The sequence below is a fragment of the Geospiza fortis genome, unplaced genomic scaffold (genome assembly GCF_000277835.1).
Source record: "Geospiza fortis unplaced genomic scaffold, GeoFor_1.0 scaffold221, whole genome shotgun sequence".
NCBI lineage: Eukaryota > Metazoa > Chordata > Aves > Passeriformes > Thraupidae > Geospiza > Geospiza fortis.
The window spans coordinates 1677299-1690530 of NW_005054395.1; the positions used below are offsets into that span (position 1 = coordinate 1677299).

General features: G+C 45.3%; 1 protein-coding gene across 2 annotated transcripts in view; it reads left to right on the top strand.

Annotated features, from left to right (window-relative positions):
- Positions 1 to 8245, top strand: part of RAB11FIP4 (RAB11 family interacting protein 4) — a 73797-nt gene extending 65552 nt beyond the window's left edge. For both annotated transcript variants that reach the window (XM_031060935.1, XM_031060934.1), the window contains one exon: positions 467 to 8245. In XM_031060935.1, coding sequence (XP_030916795.1) covers positions 467 to 583 — 117 coding nt within the window. In that variant the 3' untranslated portion in view covers positions 584 to 8245. The remainder of the gene's footprint in view (positions 1 to 466) is intronic.
- Positions 8246 to 13232: the final 4987 nt, after the last annotated feature.

The following is a 13232-nucleotide window of genomic DNA, read 5'->3' on the forward strand; positions in this document are numbered from 1 at the left end:
TGCACATCTCTCAAAAAAATCCAGAGGAATTCCAGAGGAAGCACATATTTTTCTTGGTGCAAAACACTGAAATATTTGTTCAGTTCAGCAGCCTTTCATGCAAACACCTTTAGATTTCAGTAGTAATAAAAAAATTGAGTATCATGAAGCTCTTGCTCTGAGATGAGGCAGTTGATCCATGGTATGGATGCAGGATGGATTGGCATGGTAGATGGGGTACTTGTTTCAAATGACCTGCCAGAAGATCCCTGGAGATGACTGTTCACCACTTTGTTTGATAGCAAAGATCTGTAACATACAGAATTGTTTCTAGTACAGATACAGGGAGGAGCTGGAGTTAGAAAACCTGTCACAAAAGGAATTGATGATCCTGAGCAGGCACTGGTCTCTCACCTGTCTCAATTTCAGACTGTTACATAAACTACTGAGAATATTTCAGGAGTAACTTGGAAATGTTGTGTTTTAGCTCATGGAAGCCCTCAAAGAACAGGAAGAGATAAATTACAGATTGCGACAGTATATGGACAAGATAATTTTGGCAATCCTGGACCACAATCCATCTATCTTGGAAATAAAGAATTGAAGAGAATATGAGAAGGAAAAGCAGCAACTGCCTGATATTTCTGCACATGCCACTGGATCTAAGCAGCACTCTGATACTGTAAATGAATCTATAAATGATATAATACACCCTAGGTGTGAGTGTGGGTGCGCGGGTGTGTTTATATGATGTTTGGTACACTGTTATTTGTCATTGAATTGGCTTGGTTAGACTTTTTCCGTGCACTTTCAATACCTGTGATGAGATGGATACTGTATATTAATGTAATAACAATATAACTGGATCATGCTGTTTTAGATACTGGACAAAATGACTCTACCTCTAGTTGTAAAGGTAAAAATAGACAATGGAAACATATGGATGTGGCCCTAACTTTAGGAGCAAGAATTTTTTTCTTTGTTCTTCCAGGAATTTGGGTACCACAAACTAATTGACATACCCAGGTTCAGTTCCTGACTGGTGCTGAATGTAGTTTCCTATTTGATTTAGTTTTAGTACTTAAACCACACATCAGATTAAAAAACAAAAACAAAACAAAACAAAAAAAACCAACCAAACAAAAAAACCCACAAAAACACAACAAAACCCCACAACATTTGGGAAAATACACAAAGTAAATGGGAAGGAAAGGAAGATACTGCAGAATTTTTGCTATTTATGAAAAATCACTATCCATTTGTTTGCCACTGTCAGCACAAAGTGTTTTTCATGTAAGATCACTTTGGAGCCTGCTTTCGGATGCTCTGAGCCTGCTCTCTAGTGTGTGTGCATGTGTGTTTTTTATGTCAGGGTCCCTGTAGCATTGAGGCAAAGAGGTTTCAAATCTGTTCCCCTATTTTCAGGGGTATATTATGGGCCATTAAAATGAATTCTGGGCTTCTGCCACTTCCCCTCACCCTGATTTTAAAGATTTCACTGAAGGAACACATTCCAGTTCTTACCAAAAAAAAAAAAAAAAAAAGAAACAGAACAACAAAATATTTGCATGAAATGTCTCACCTTAGGGGGAGGAGGAGGACCAGCCCTCCATATGATGTGCTGAGTTGCCTTCCCACCCCAGACAGCTGCACTCCTTTGAGAATGGCATTTCTGGGCAGCCTGTGCAGAGGAACAGCTGGTTCCTGGCGCAGCAGTGGAGGACAGTCTGGTACAGAGTGGCTTCTACCTATAGGACAGGAAAAAGAAAAAGAGTTTCATCTTGCGGGAGTTGCCAGTCCAGACTGAGCACACACGTGCATATCTAAAGCGCTGAGTAGGGAGCACATCCCAGTTTAGATGAGCAGTTGTGCAGGTGCTTAACTTTAGGTGTGTGCTGCATCTGCTCATGGACGTCTGTGGGACAGAACATTAAGCTTTAAAGTTGAGTGTATGCTTAAATGCTGCCTTAAATAGGGATGACTTCAACATGTGCCTGTGTTCTCCAGAGCTGGATCTATTCTGTAGGGCTAGGACATTTTTAATTAATAATGTAGCTTATATAAGGAGCTTATGGAATTGTTTGGGTAGTTGAATGCTAAAAACAAATTTTATTCCATGCACTTTTTTTTAAAGTAAAAGTTTCACACTTTTGATTCACACCAACTGGCACAGAAAAATCAGCCAGAGTATTTGGCTTTCCCCAGGGCATAGAGATGTTTCCTCTATTAAATACACTCCCCAGGAGAATGTTACAGTAGCAATGACTGTGCTTTTCTGTGTATTTCTTGCTGTTGACAGTGTCTTGCCCCTAGTATTCTCTTGATGTATCTTGGTGTGTATATGTGATACATTTTTCCTGAATTTGAATACACAAAACTGTATTCAGTTAGGGATGTAAATATATATAATTTTTTTCTGCAATCTCTGTGCTTTTGCCTTCAGTGATGTGTTACTGGAGTGATGGGAAGCAGGGGACGTGCTGAAATCAGGCTTTCTTGAAGGCAAGAAAATAAAAACAGTTTGTTTCTATGTATCTGCATAGGCAGGTGTAAAGTAAGTGGAAAGAGAGAGGAACCAGAAGAATGACTGAGAGACAACAGTGCACACAGGTCTGCAGTGCTCTGGGAGAAATGGGACACTCTGGTTCAGTCATGTCACAGGGCTGGGTTCCTGAGGCTCTGGGGTGATCTGGAGGAAAGGATTTAAAGACCACTCCTTTGCCACCTGGGAATGGTGTAAGATGTAACACTGCAGCAGCTTCTGTTTGTTTAGAAGTAGGTGGAACCCCATGGAAACCCCACACATCCACTTTTCCCACCTGCTGCTGCTTCTGGATGTGCTGCCCAGAAGGTGGGAGAGAGGCAGTTCAGCCAGCTCGGTGCTTCCTGCCTGCAGGACTCCTCACCTGCACTTTAGTGATGGCATTTCCCTCTGCCTGGTGCTGTTTGTAGGTAGTGCCAGAGACTTCACTCTTTGTAGGCCACAGAGAACTCTTCCACAGTGTCAGGAGGCTGTTGCAAACCTGCTGTGACCAGCAGGGCCAGGTGACCCAGCAGCCCTGCTTCTGGAGCTGTGTTGCACTGCTGTGCTGCTCTCATGCAGTGCATTTAGTTAGAGTGAAGCTCTTGCAGCTTAGGCTGGTGACTGAATGTTTTCCCCTAATTGTTTCTAAGTAAACTGGACTCGCCTTCAAAATTTCAGTGATCTAAAGCCCAGTCTCATTAGGGTGGAAGTGTTGAGGACTGTTGCACTGAAAGCAAAGCCCGTGGACTTGAACAGAAGACATTATTATAGTGAGAGCCAAGTTTTTGTGCAGATAATTATATGTAGGAGGTGAACAGTCACTAGTAGTGACATGTAGTCACTAAATCTGGCTGATATCCCAAAAGGAATGCTCTAGCCAAGGGTACTTAGCAGTGGAAATTTCTTAAATCTTACAGGACTTCTTGTTCAGCTCTGTACCCAGCTGTGTAAGTATTTAGAAACTCTTCCTTGCTCCAGTGTTTGCATTTGAAGAGATGTCTTACCACCATGTTGGTGGTGTTTGTAGCTGTGTTTTATTGTGTAAAGGAGGTATCCTTCTGCTCCTGTGGGGCCCTTGGTGTCGTACTGCCATCTGTTACTGTGGAAATCATATCCAGATACTTACTATGTTTGACAAATAATGTGAGTTGGAGGTGGGAGAGGCATTTCACTGGCAGATATATTTTCCTCTAAGGTATCCACCTCTAAAAATACTAATTAGCAATTGCATTCTTAGACTGAGTAACTATAGATATCAGAGCAACTCATCTTGCAGCTCAAGCCCTGGAGAACCCTTTTATCCCAGAAAAGAAGTCATTGTGTTTTATGACAGGCAGGTAATTTGGTAATAAAGGATCACTTGGTGGTTCACTGGGGCAGGGAGAAGAGTAATCTGATACCAGTGTTGCAGAGAGTGCATATTTTGATCAAGTGTCAGACAGACACTGGCAGAACAGACAGGAGATGTTGCAAATGGGGACACACTAACTTCACTGTCCTCTGATAAATTTCTTACTTCTTTGCTGTGGACATCCTTTGTATTCTCAGGCTGGCCTGGAAAGTACAGCCTGCCTCTGTCAGTGTTACTGTTGGTGGAACAAGGGCCTGCCTTCCCTGGGTAAATCACTTCAGGCACAGAAATGTGGTATCATCTCTCTAGCAATACACAGATGCAGTGAACACTCCTGTGTCAAACCCATGGTTCTCTTTAACCCTTGGGGGTGTAAACACAATCCCAGGTACTGTATCTTGACCTTAGATTCTGAAAAGCTAAATTATATTCTGGTCAAACCTGTTGCAAACCACTACAGGTATTTCTGGACAGTGGAAAATGAGACTGGCCTTTGGCTAGAAGCTGCCCTTGGTCAGGCTAATCCCACGCAAGGTACTGCAGAAAAATTACCTCTTTCAAAACTTGCACTTAAAGAATACCTGAAATGCAGTCTGTCAAGATTTTCCTGGTATTGGCTGCTTCCCTCCAGACTTCAGCTGCTGCCTAGTTCTGATTTCAGAATGATGCTGATTCAAAACTGCTTTGACATCAAAAGAAGATTTTTCAGCTTTTTGAATAGCTTCTATTTAAGACTAAAGCAGTTAAGGAATTTTTCTTGAAGTGCAACATTGATGAACTATCCCATCTATTTTTAAGGAATTTTAAATATGCAAATATGTAGGAAGTTTCAAAGAAACCCAGCATCCAATGAACTTTTGTTGCCAACTTTCCTTTCACGGTCTTTGGGAAAAATTCAGATATTTCTCAGCCAGCTCTGTAGGGAGTTGAACACAGCATTATTAATTCTCAAAGATGTGTATCAACAAATATTTTGCTGTCTGAGTGCAGCAATGCTCCATTTACTTTGGTAGAACTGCATTGCTCTCCAGAGAGGATCTAGGGCAGTATTTAGGCTCCCTAATCTGGTTTGTAAATGAGGGCTTGGAAGCTGATATATAAACACACATTGTGGGCTGCTACACGAGGCACTGCTCACTGGTCTGTGCATCACAGTGCCCGTGACATGTGATGAGTCTAAGAACTAGAATTTACAAATAAAAGAATGGTTTTTTTACATTCTTTAATGGCAGTGAATATGCAGTGGTTTTCTCTTAAAACAAATACTGTATGGTGTGGTCTGAGGGATTTTTTTCCAAGGAAGGAAGGAAGTAGCAGCTGATCAAACACTTGCCAAATCAGTGGCTTGGCTTATACTGATTTAAGTGAAAACTTGACTCAGACTTTAACTGAGCAGCTCCTGGTGTAAGCAGCAATGCTCATATTCTTCTCAAGTCATTTGTTACTCAAGAAACATTGTCAAGAAGTCATGACTGGTCGGTTTTAAAGGACATAGTACCACAGTTCTGACATTTTGTTCCTTTGCATCTCAGTATTTTTGAATTCATTCAAAATATTGATCCTAGGAGCAATTTGCTGTTAAATCATGCATGGATTTCTAGTTAATGAAACTCTACATGTAGCTTTAGAGTTTGATGAAGATTGCAGTCGGTACTGGTCTGAATCCTGTCATTCTGCATAATGCACTGGGAGTTGGTCTGATGTGCAAGAGAGTTGTTTCTTTCTGGGACTCTTCCTCAGCGTTCTGTTGACATTTACATTCTTGGTCTTGTCCCCAGCCACTGTCAGGTGTCTGTGTGCCTTGGGGCAGCACTTTGAGCAGATGGGAGGAACAAATTCAATATTCTTGGCTTTAGTGTGACTTTAGCTACCAAGGCAAGAATATCAGTCCTGTCTTTATACCAGGCCAGTCCTGTCCTTGCCTTTTTTTGTGGTTGTGAGAACTGGTTGTGTCCCACGTACATGACAAAACTGTAGCTGGTTGTCATGGTATACAGGCAGGTGGGGTGAGTAACGGTGATCCAGGTGAGGGATCCCTGGGATGTGCCTCGGTTCTGTGCAGGTGTCCCACTGCACACTCTGGAGGCTCAGGCCTGCAGCTCAGCGTGGCCAGCACATCACAGAGGTGACAGCAGCAGCCCCTGAGGATCTGCAGGCAGAATCTGCAGGCAGGGCCACGCTACCCCGGTTTGCCACAGTGTGGAGCCAGCTGCCAGGGCTCTGCTGCTCTCTGCACCCCGGCCTTCAGCCTGCTGCCTTCAGTCTGCGGCTTCTGTTCAACTGCAAAAGCAGTACCTGGTCAAACATACTGTTAGAGAGATTTGGTTTTACTGGACTTTAAACCTAATGAAAACATTAACAAACATGGGCTTCTGCAGTGTAATTTGGACACCTAGCCCTGGAATGGAGGTGCTGTGAGTGGAGCAGCTGTGACACCTGAGCTGTCAGCTTTGCTGTCACCACTCTGGGCACAGTGACACCCTGCAAACCCCTCAGAGCCGCTGCGCCCCAGTGAGGGGTGGCAGGTGACTGTTCTGGGGGACACATCTGTGCAGGGGTCAGGGGCTGCAGGCACTCCTCCTCCCAGTGATGAACTCACACTCCCCAGCATCAGCCCTGATTTATTTACCACCTTATCCATAGCTAAATTATTCTGGCTTTGGAGAAGGGACATCAGAAGGAGAACCAAGAATTTAGTATCCTGTGAACACTTCAGTACACTACAGGGCAGTAAATGTTGCACTGATATATATGTAAATGCTGAGACATTTTCAGAATTACTGTAAAATCAGTTGTGAGAGCCATTTGTTTTTCTCTGTTGCACAGACTAGTCACTTTTTTTGCATGGTTACATATTTTAGTACTTGTGCCTTTTACTTCTCTGTTGTGAGGATACATTTTATTTTCACATTTTATCATCTGGTTTTGGACACTTTTTATATACACTTCTTTAATCATCTGGTTTCTTGTAATGTACATGTGTATATATAAAATAGATCAGATTTGTATTCATGTGCCTCTGAGATGTAAAAAATATTCATTTTGTACAGGTTTTTTTAGAAGCACTAGGTCATGGTCTAAATTACGTAGCAAATGAAATTTAACATAATTAGCAGTTCTTTGTCTTCTTTTAGGAATGTTGTGTCAGATGGTTGGTCTCTTGTAAGGCAATGTCACACACACTCTGCAGATTTATTGTTTTAGTATTGTTTTGAGACCAATTCTATCCACTTGTTGGCTTAAGTTAATTCAAAATAATAAAACACTTAATTAAATGTTACAGTCCTGACTTGGTGATTATAGTTTTTATTTCCATTAAAGCAAATTTGCTTCCTTTTATACTTGAAATGGGCACCAGACCAAAACCTCATTTGAACACATTGCCCATTTCAGGTTAGCTTCCATTCTGGGATTATTTTTGTGGGATCAGGCAAGTGATTTACTTTGACCACTGAAATGGAAAAAGAAATAGCATTACCAATTGATAGACTCTCCATCTTAGAGTGCCTAAAATGTTTTAGTTAGTCCTTGTCTTCCCTGCCTGGCTTCTGTGGCAGCATTTCCTAAGGACAGACCCTGGCTCTGCATTGCTCTTGCAGATGTGAGAGATTGGGTGTCTTGCTCTTCACATTTTGGCAGATGCTGAACAAACTCCTTCTCTTGGGGTTTGTAGCACAGCACTCTCCCACAGCATTTGGGAAGCTGTGTAGATGCATTGTGAGCCTGGACTTCTGTAACTGGCAACAAGGGCCCTGGTCCTAGAAGTGTCCTTCCCTCCCTCCAACCTCTTATCAAGCTGGTGGTTTCATTTCTGGAGTGTTGACCCTGCTCATCTGATGAGACCCTCAAATTGTTCCCTCTCTCACACCTTGTTGTTTACCAATACCCCACTCACCAGCCCCCAGACAGTGAGATAATAAACTGTGGTAAGTCTCAAGGAAAAAATCATCAATATCCCCTAAATCTTTCAAAAAACAAAGTTTTTATCTATGAAAGAATATGTTCCATTCTCACAGAGCAGATTTTTTTTAACTGAATTTGACAACCATTTCACAGAAAAAAAACTGCCTTAGAAGTAAGGAGGTGGTTTTGGTTTTTATTTCAAAGGCTGCTTGGTATGAAAATGAGCAAAGTTCACTTGCTCCATTGTTACTGAAAAAAAGCAGCCAGCAAAAGTGGCATATGACTATTTTTAATCTCATTCTGTAATTTATAACATGAGTGAAGTGATGTCAGTACTGTTGCAACGTGCCATTACACTGTTTTCTCTGTATTTTCTTGAAATACTTTTGGGGACAATAAAGCTGTCCTTGCTGATATGGATCCTTCAGGTAGCTGTAATGTACAATCAGATATGTAAATAAATTATTTGCTTTCCCTGCATGACTAAAGCATTGTCTGTGGTGGGTGACTGATTCAATGTCCCTCCTTACCTTCCTCCCTGGTCCACCTCTATTTCTGTGCTTCATTTAAAGAAGGAATGCCCAGTTCTGTTCTCACCCGCCCAAGCACCAGCGTCATTCACTTTGCATAAGTTACACAGATGGCACCGGGGAAGATGTTTGCTCGCTGCATGCCTTTCCTGACATCCACAGTTGTGTTAAATTTCCAAGCCCAAGCTTCACAGGACCCAACCCATTAATGTCTCCACCAACAGCGCTGCCCTTCTCAATTGATGGGAACTCCATCTGGGAGCTGTTTCCAGCTTTTTTATGTGACTTAAATACAATTATTTACTGACCCACGTAGCTAATGAGCACAAGCTGTGGCTCCTTCCCTGAGGAGCAGTGAGCTGGTTGTGGGGAGGGCACAGCCTGGAGCTGTGTCCTGGGGGATCTGGGGCTGGGGTAGTGTGACCTGGCATGGCCAGCGGTGCCCACCCCAGGGCACGTGCTGAGGGGACTTTCACACCTCAGCCGAAGGCAGCAGCTTCCCGGGACAGTCCTGAGGGAAAACTCTGCCATGGCTGGGAGAGTCCTGAGGGAAAACTCTGCCATGGCTGGGAGAGTCCTGAGGGAAAACTCTGCCACGGACAGGAGAGTCCTGAGGGAAAACTCTGCCACGGGCAGGAGAGTCCTGAGGGAAAACTCTGCCACGGGCAGGAGACTCCTGAGGGAAAACTCTGCCATGGGCAGGAGAGTCCTGAGGGAAAACTCTGCCACGGGCAGGAGAGTCCTGAGGGAAAACTCTGCCACGGGCGGCCCCTGGAGAGGCCAAGGCTCCCGGGTGTACCTCGGGACTATCCTGGCAGCAGCACCGCAGCCTTTGTCCCTTTGTGAGGGAGCGGGACAGTGCTGGGACACCTCTGGCCGTGACTGGGAGCCAGGACCTGTCGCAGGTGCCAGCTGTGCAGACCAGGGGGAACCTCAGCCTGATGTGGGCTCAGGCCAGGATTCCCCATGTCCCGAGCTGGCGGAACAGGCTCTACGTGAGGTGCGATGGTGGAGGACACACCCAGGGCCTGCTCGACCAACATTCTGAGGTAATTTTTTCTTTTAATCTCCAGTTTGAGCCACCAGACCTGCTGGCTTCTTCTCTGGGCTTTATTTTAACTGCTGGAGTCAAAAGAATAACATGTGAGGATCAGCTTAGGTTCCAGGCTGCTTCTTGCAAGATCTGTGTGGAGGGAGGGGAGTGCGCCATGGGCAGGCCCCTGTGGGCAGCCAGTCCTGAGCTGGTGTCTGTGGGCACATTGCCCAGCAGAGGGGTGGTGACAGAGGGGCAGACACTGTCAGCCCAGAGAAATGCTGGATGCTCCTTACTTGGGAAAAATGGAGCCTTTTTGTTATGTGTTGGGGACACTCCATGGTGAGGTGTCCCCTCAAGCAGCCCAGTGCAGTTCCCTGCCCTGTCCTAGCTGCCCAGCAGCATCTCAGATGAAACCACCAGGGTTGGCCTGGGAATGCCAGCAAAGCCCACTCTGACATAGCCACGGGGTGCAGGTGGGTCAGGGATGTGTTTCCACAGGGGGTTTCGTGGGTTTGAAGTTTGACTCGTGAGAAGCTGCTGCTCCCACCCCCAGCCTGCACCTCCAGTGTCACCTCATGTTCTTGGGCTAACAAAATGTGACCATATTGCACCTGTGTGACAGACAGGGAAGGGAGCCAGGGAACCAAGCCTGTGGCATGTTATTTAAAATACAAAGCAGAGTTTAAGGTGGTAAGATCTCTGCCTCCAGCTGGGCTTGGGGCAAAGCAGAAGAGGAAAGGGAGATTTGAAAAGACTTCACTAGTCAGTTCAAGCGTTGCAGGGCAAATTTTTTCCTTTCAAAAACATTTTGATGGTCTTCAAGTGATTATACTATACCAAACAGCTTTCATTTGATGGACAGTAGTCTCTAAACCTGGCATATGTCTTTTAAAGTATCATCCCATGAGGCTGTGAGGTAGCTTTTCTCACAGTGGGCACAGATATTTGGGGGATATTTGGGGAATGAGAGCAAAGATACAGTACAAATAATCCATGAAGCAATGTGCCCATGTGTTATCTTCTCAGGCTCCCTGTTCCCAGATTCCTCCCAGCAATGAGATGCTGGATATTCAGATTTATAACAGCAGGCTCAAAGAAAACTCCCTACTGTGTATGCTAAACCACTTCACCAGAGAGACAGGGAGTAGTTTTGTTCTCAAATCTCAGCAGCTCAGTCTAATGTGCTGTACTACTGACCTACTTGCACAGCAGTTACTTGCTGGTACATGAGAAAGACAGTGGGAAAGCAAATCACGTGTTACTCTGGGGGCAGGAATCATCCCCACCACGTACCACAAAGTCTGTAATAGTTTCAAGCAAGTTATGCTGTTCTCACTGGGCTGGTGAGACACAAGAACCTTCAGTTATTTTACAGTCAGGAATTAAAGCTCAGAACTCCTGGGAGGTGATTGTTGCCTTGCTCTGATCATCTGGGGGGGAAAAGTGGTTTGGAGGCACACAGAGGCTAAAGGGGGTAGTAGCAGAGTAGGAAAGAGATTGCAAGAGAATTGGGGAGTGACAAGGAGGACTGTTACAAAGAGGAAATACATCTCATGGGAGCACCAAGGGAGTACATCAGGCAGCTCCTGTAGTCTGGCAGCAGGCTCTGATCTGCTCAGGTTGTCTTGGCTGACACATTTTCTTCAGCATAGCAGTCTTGAGGCCCTGAGTTTGATGTTTTCCCTCGCTCTGTTCACTGTTCGTGATGGCCCGTGTTTCAATGTTGTCCTGAATCTCTGATGGCAGACTGGGATCTGGGGTGTGTCACTCCACCCTAAATGCCTTTTGACACATGCAGTGCAGCCGGGACTTTTGTGGCTTGCGTAACTCAGGGTGAAATTCATCCTGAGAGCCAACTGCTTTTTGGATGCATGTGACCAGTAAATTGAAGACTGTCCCAGATGTGTAACTATAATTATTTGGGTTATTGGTGATTTTTAAATGACTTTGCAATGATCATATGTCAGCATGTCCTCTGGCATGGTGCTTAAATCTGAATTTCCATCACACTGGGACCTTTGTGCCTTAGCAGACAGGGATGCAGTTTGTATTTTGATGTGATAGTGTGTAATGGGTTATGACTCAAGTACTGTTATCTGAAAAGACAGAGGAGTTGGGCTGTGGCACCGACAGAGGTAATGGAACTCAGCTGCTGAAAGGCTGGGCTTGCTCTCTCCCTGCTGTACTGGAGAAAATTGCTGGCTGTGTTTTGTGAAGCACTGTCTCTCTTGGCCACACTGTGGCTTTTCTTAACGTGCTCAGGCCTTTATTTGAAACCTGAGTGGTCACTGGGCAGAGCTGCTCTCAGCCCTTTAGGAATCCTCTGGTCAGCCTGAGCACTTGTCCCACCTGACAGAGCCATAACCCTGCCCAAGCCTGTCCCTTAGCTCTGGCTGTGCACAGCAGGGAATGGGGGGATGCCCTGAAGAACAGCAGCAGCAGCACAGGGGCTTGCTTTCATTCTTGGAAATACTGTGTGCATCTGGATTAAAGGTGCAGCCCCATTGCAGGGAGCAGCAGGGCCGGGCCATGGGCACAGCAGAGGTTCCGTGCAGCAGAAAACAGCCGGGCTCTTCCCATCACTCTGCCAGAGCAGGGGAGGACGGACGAGCCTTGCCAGGGCTGTCCTATGCTCAGGGATGTTTCACTGCCCTGAAATGCAAAGTCCAGGGCCAGAGGGTGCAAAACATCTCTAAGTTCTGTAACCCCAGCAGCTCCTGCCATCCTGCTGTTTTCAGGATCTGAATATAGCTGGGATCCTGACTTCACAAATTACTGTAGCCTCAACAAGTAAACCTTACTTTTTTTGGATAGGCTTGTTGCAGTATTTATTTGAAGACCTAAAAATGAGACCCTCAGGAAAGCAACTGTTTCTCTTTGGAATGAGTTGATCGGGCCTCACGTGGTTGGTTTATTTGAGCAAGGAGCACACTGTGAACACAGGATGCATCCCTGTAATAAAGGTTGTGTAACTCACATCTGATTCAGCAGAGTGGGTCCTGGTTACAAATTCATAAAGTGAAAAAGTGATTCTACTATGTCAGATTGCTTCTAACTGTGCCTGGGTTGTTTTGCTTTTTGTTTGTTTGGTTTGGCATGTAGTTTTCAGGAGGAGTATGTAAGCCAAAAAAATACCAGATTACTTTCTGCTGCCCAACATTGGTTCAAAACTAGAAAACAGGATGAAAAATTTCAATTCAAAGCTAAATAATAGTTCAAAACCACAACTTTCAAATTCTTCCCTCCTGCCTTACAGCTAGCGGTGATAAAAATGAGAGCTGATTCATTTCTTGGGTTTTAACCAAGTGTTAGCCATAAGACTAAATATTTGGTAGCTGGAAACCCAAAGGAGGAAATATTAATAATCCAGTATTGTATTTATGATTTATGCCATTATGATTTGACTATGTAAACAGAACATAATGGGTTTGAAGTACAACGTGAAAATTCAGTTTGAATATCAGGAAACATAGACTGCCTGATACTGTCCCAAGGGAAGGGGTGGAAACGCCGCTGTTTGGCTCTCGGGGAGGCGGTGGCAGTGCCGGAATGGAGCCGCGCCGTGCCGGGACCGGCCCCAAACCGGGAGCAGGTGCCGCAGCACTGCCGAGCGGCAGCGCCGGAGGTGCGTGCGAGCTTGGCAAGACTTTCCTCGTTCCCAACAGCGACTGTTTGTCTCCCGAGGCAGCCCTGTGATTTCGCAGTGATGCTTCGCGTTCCTCTGCCGTGAGAAGCACCGGGAGGAAGGAAAGCAAAGCTTCACCGGGGATTCCGCGGTGTCGGAGCAGCGGCGCTCGGGGGCACCGGGGACACGGCGGCAGTAGGAAGGGCTTTCCGAGGAGCGCTGCCGCAGCGACACGGGGCAGGGGATGCCGAGCTCTGCAGGCGGGGCAGGGCGCGCCCGCGCTC